The sequence below is a fragment of the Hippopotamus amphibius genome, chromosome 3 (assembly GCF_030028045.1).
Source record: "Hippopotamus amphibius kiboko isolate mHipAmp2 chromosome 3, mHipAmp2.hap2, whole genome shotgun sequence".
Classification (NCBI taxonomy): domain Eukaryota; kingdom Metazoa; phylum Chordata; class Mammalia; order Artiodactyla; family Hippopotamidae; genus Hippopotamus; species Hippopotamus amphibius.
In genome coordinates, this window is record NC_080188.1 from 113489980 (window position 1) to 113493364 (window position 3385).

At 41.8% G+C, this 3385-nt stretch overlaps 1 protein-coding gene across 1 annotated transcript; it reads right to left on the bottom strand.

Moving 5' to 3' along the window:
* Nucleotides 1-2174: 2174 nt before the first annotated feature.
* LOC130848696 (olfactory receptor 10Q1-like) lies at nucleotides 2175-3134 on the bottom strand. Its single transcript, XM_057727109.1, has one exon. The coding sequence runs from the start codon at nucleotides 3132-3134 to the stop codon at nucleotides 2175-2177; it is 960 nt and encodes a 319-aa protein (XP_057583092.1).
* Nucleotides 3135-3385: the final 251 nt, after the last annotated feature.

Below are 3385 nucleotides of genomic sequence, written 5' to 3' on the forward strand. Positions count from 1 at the left end.
GATGACCTCTACAGAGTGTGACCATGATACATGACGATCCACTCTAGTTTCCCCATAATTCAGGGGTCCTGTGTTGGAAATCTGCAGTTACCCTCAACACATGTTTAATTCTTAGAGCAAAGTGACTCTTCTTTGTTTTCCTGACCTACTTGTACATTCCTGGATTGAATGTAAGAGCATAGATTAGATGAGCGCACAGGGACCCTTGTAAAATATGAAAGAGGTTTAATGAAGGAATAAATTGTCCAGGTATCAATTTGTCATATTTTGATGGCAAATACAAGAATAAGGCATAGTAGGTTAAGCGAAATATCCTTATGAACATTCTTCATCCGAGGCACTGCTCAAGGAATCAATTAATACCATTGCTTCTCAGGAGGAGTCTTCATAGATAATAAAGTTGCTCTAGAGGAAGTTTAAACTTTTAATTTGGGGCTAAGTGAACAGTAGCAGCCTACAGTATCCCACTCCAGTTTTCAGAATTACATAGTTTCACCCACATAGCCAAAGCAATCTTGAGGGAAAAAAACGGAGCTGGAGGAATCAGACTCCCTGACTTCAGACTATGCTACAAAGCTACAGTAATCAAGACAATATGGCACAAAAACAGAAATATAGATCAATGGAACAGAATAGAAAGCCCAGAGATAAACTATGGTCAACTAGTCTATGACAAAGGAGGCAAGGATATACAAGGGAGAAAAGGCAGCCTCTTCAATAAGTGGTGCTGGGAAAACTGGGCTGCTACATGTAAAAGAATGAAATTAGAACACTCCCTAACACCATACACAAAAATAAGCTCAAAATGGATTAAAAACCTAAATGGAAGGCCAGAGACTATAAAACTCCTAGAGGAAAACATAGGAAGAACACTCTTTGACATAAATCACAGCAAGATTTTTTATGACCCACCTCCTAGATAATGGAAATAAAAACAAAAATAAATAAATGGGACCTAATGAAACTTCAAAGCTTCTGCACAGTAAAGGAAACTATAAGCAAGACGAAAAGACAACCCTCAGAATGGGAGAAAATATTTGCAAACAAATCAACAGACAAAGGATTATTCTCCAAAATACATAAACAGTTCATGCAGCTCAATATTAGCAGCTCAATATTAAAAAAACAAACAACCCAAACAAAAATGGGCAGAAGATGTGAATAGGCATTTCTCCAAAGAAGACATACGGATGGCCAAGAGGCATATGAAAAGCTGCTCAACATCACTAATTATTAGAGAAATGCAAATCAAAACTACAGTGAGGTATCACCTCACACCAGTTAGAGTGGGCATCATCAGAAAATCTACAAACAATAAATGCTGAAGAGAGTGTGGAGAAAAGGGAACACTCTTGTACTGTTGGTGGGAATGTAAATTGATACAGCCATTATGGAGAACAGTATGGAGGTTCCTTGCAAAACTAAAAATAGAATTACCATATGAGCCAGCAATCCCACTACTGAGCATATACCCAGACAAAACTATAATTCAAAAAGACACATGCACCCCAATGTTCATTGCAGCACTATTTACAGTAGCCAGGTCATGGAAACAACCTAAATGTCCATCAACAGATGAACAGATAAAGAAGAAGTGGTACATATATACAATGGAATATTACTCAGCCATGAAAAGGAACAAAATTGGGACATTTGTAGAGACATGGATGGACCTAGAGACTGTCATACTGAGTGAAGTAAGCCAGAAAGAGAAAAACAAATATCGTATATTAATGCATATATGTGGAATCTAGAGAAAAAGGTACAGATCAACTGGTTTTCAAGGCAGAAATAGAGACACAAATGTAGAGAACAAACATATGGACACCAAGGGGGGGAAGTGGGGTGTGGGGGTGGTTGGGGTGGGATGAATTGGGAGATTGGAATTGCCATATATATATTACTAATAAGAAAAAAATATCAAATTGTACACTTTAAATATATGCGGTTTATTGTATGTCAATTGTATCTCAATAAAAGTTCTTTAAAAAAAAGAATTATACGGTTTCAGGAAACTTAAAAAATGAGAGTGAACTGTAATGACTAAGTCTATTAGGAACAGAAAATTAATGAAAATCCAAATTGAGGGGCTATAAATGCAAGTGTGACATTTGTATGTGAGAGTTTCACTACTGTCACATGCTTAGGTACCCCCTTTAAGTCCCCCTAAACCCTTAGAGCGTTTCAGCTGTTCCTTTGCTACTGATGGCCTTTTTCAGGGCCCCTTTGATATCTTTGTTCCTAAGGGTATAGATGAAGGGGTTGAGTAAGGGGGTGACAAAAGTGTAAACTAGTGCAAAATGACGGTCCTCATCCACCGAGGAGCTGGACTGGGGACGCAGGTAGACCAAGCCACAGAAGCCATACTGCAGCAAGACCATGGTGAGGTGGGAGGAGCAGGTGGAGAAGGCCCGGCGGCGGCCCTCTGCAGAACGGATGCGCAGGATGGCGGAAGTGATGAACACATAGGAGACAGAAATAAGAATGAAGGGGACGGTCAGCACGAGGATGCCCACGACATAGAGGACGGCCTGGTGCACGTGGATGTCAGCGCAGGCCAGCCTCAGCACCGGTGGCACATCACACAGGAAGTGGTTGATTTCCTGGTGGTGCCCGCAGAAGGGCAGGGTGAAGATTAAGGAGGTCAGCTGCAGGGAGAGGAAGAGGGCCAGGCCCATGGCACACATCACCATTTGGATGCATAGCCTCTGGGTCATGATGAGCGTGTAGTGCAGTGGGTGGCAGATGGCCACATAGCGATCATAGGCCATGATTGCCAAGAGAAAACAGTCAGCACCACCAAGTGTGAGGAAAAAGAACATTTGGGCCCCACAACCAGCTAAGGGAATGGGCTTCTGGGTCCGCAGAATGTTGGAAAGCATCAAAGGCACCACAACGGTGGTGTAGCAGATCTCTACAGAGGACAAGTTGGACAGGAAGAAATACATTGGAGTGTGGAGGGCGCTGTGTGTGCACACCACCCAGATGATGGCTGAGTTGCCGCAAAGGATCATCCCGTAGAGGAGGAGGAAGAGGAGGAAGAGGAGGGCCTGGAATTCCGGGACGGTGGTGAAGATGCGAAACACAAACTCAGTGGGGCCGGACTGGTTGAGGACAAGGCTCCTGGCAACCATGTCTCTTGAGAAAGAAGAGTAGGAAGTGCTGAGCCTTCCTTTGCTGAGTTGCTTTATTGCTTGAGTAAAATAAAGGCATGAATTTTGTTTCTGATTTGGGCATTACCTAATTATCATCAAGATTCTAATTGTAATAAAAGGTAGCGAATAATATTCTTTAGAATTCTTCATATGTATATTCCTAAAGGCAAAGAAACAGACTTCAAAAATCTCTTTGAACATCATCCTTGAAATGTAAGTTCATAAGTGCT

Coding starts and splice junctions, on each gene's coding strand:
- LOC130848696 (XM_057727109.1), bottom strand. CDS start 3,134: ATGGTTGCCAGGAGCCTTGTCCTCAACCAGTCCGGCCCCACTGAGTTT.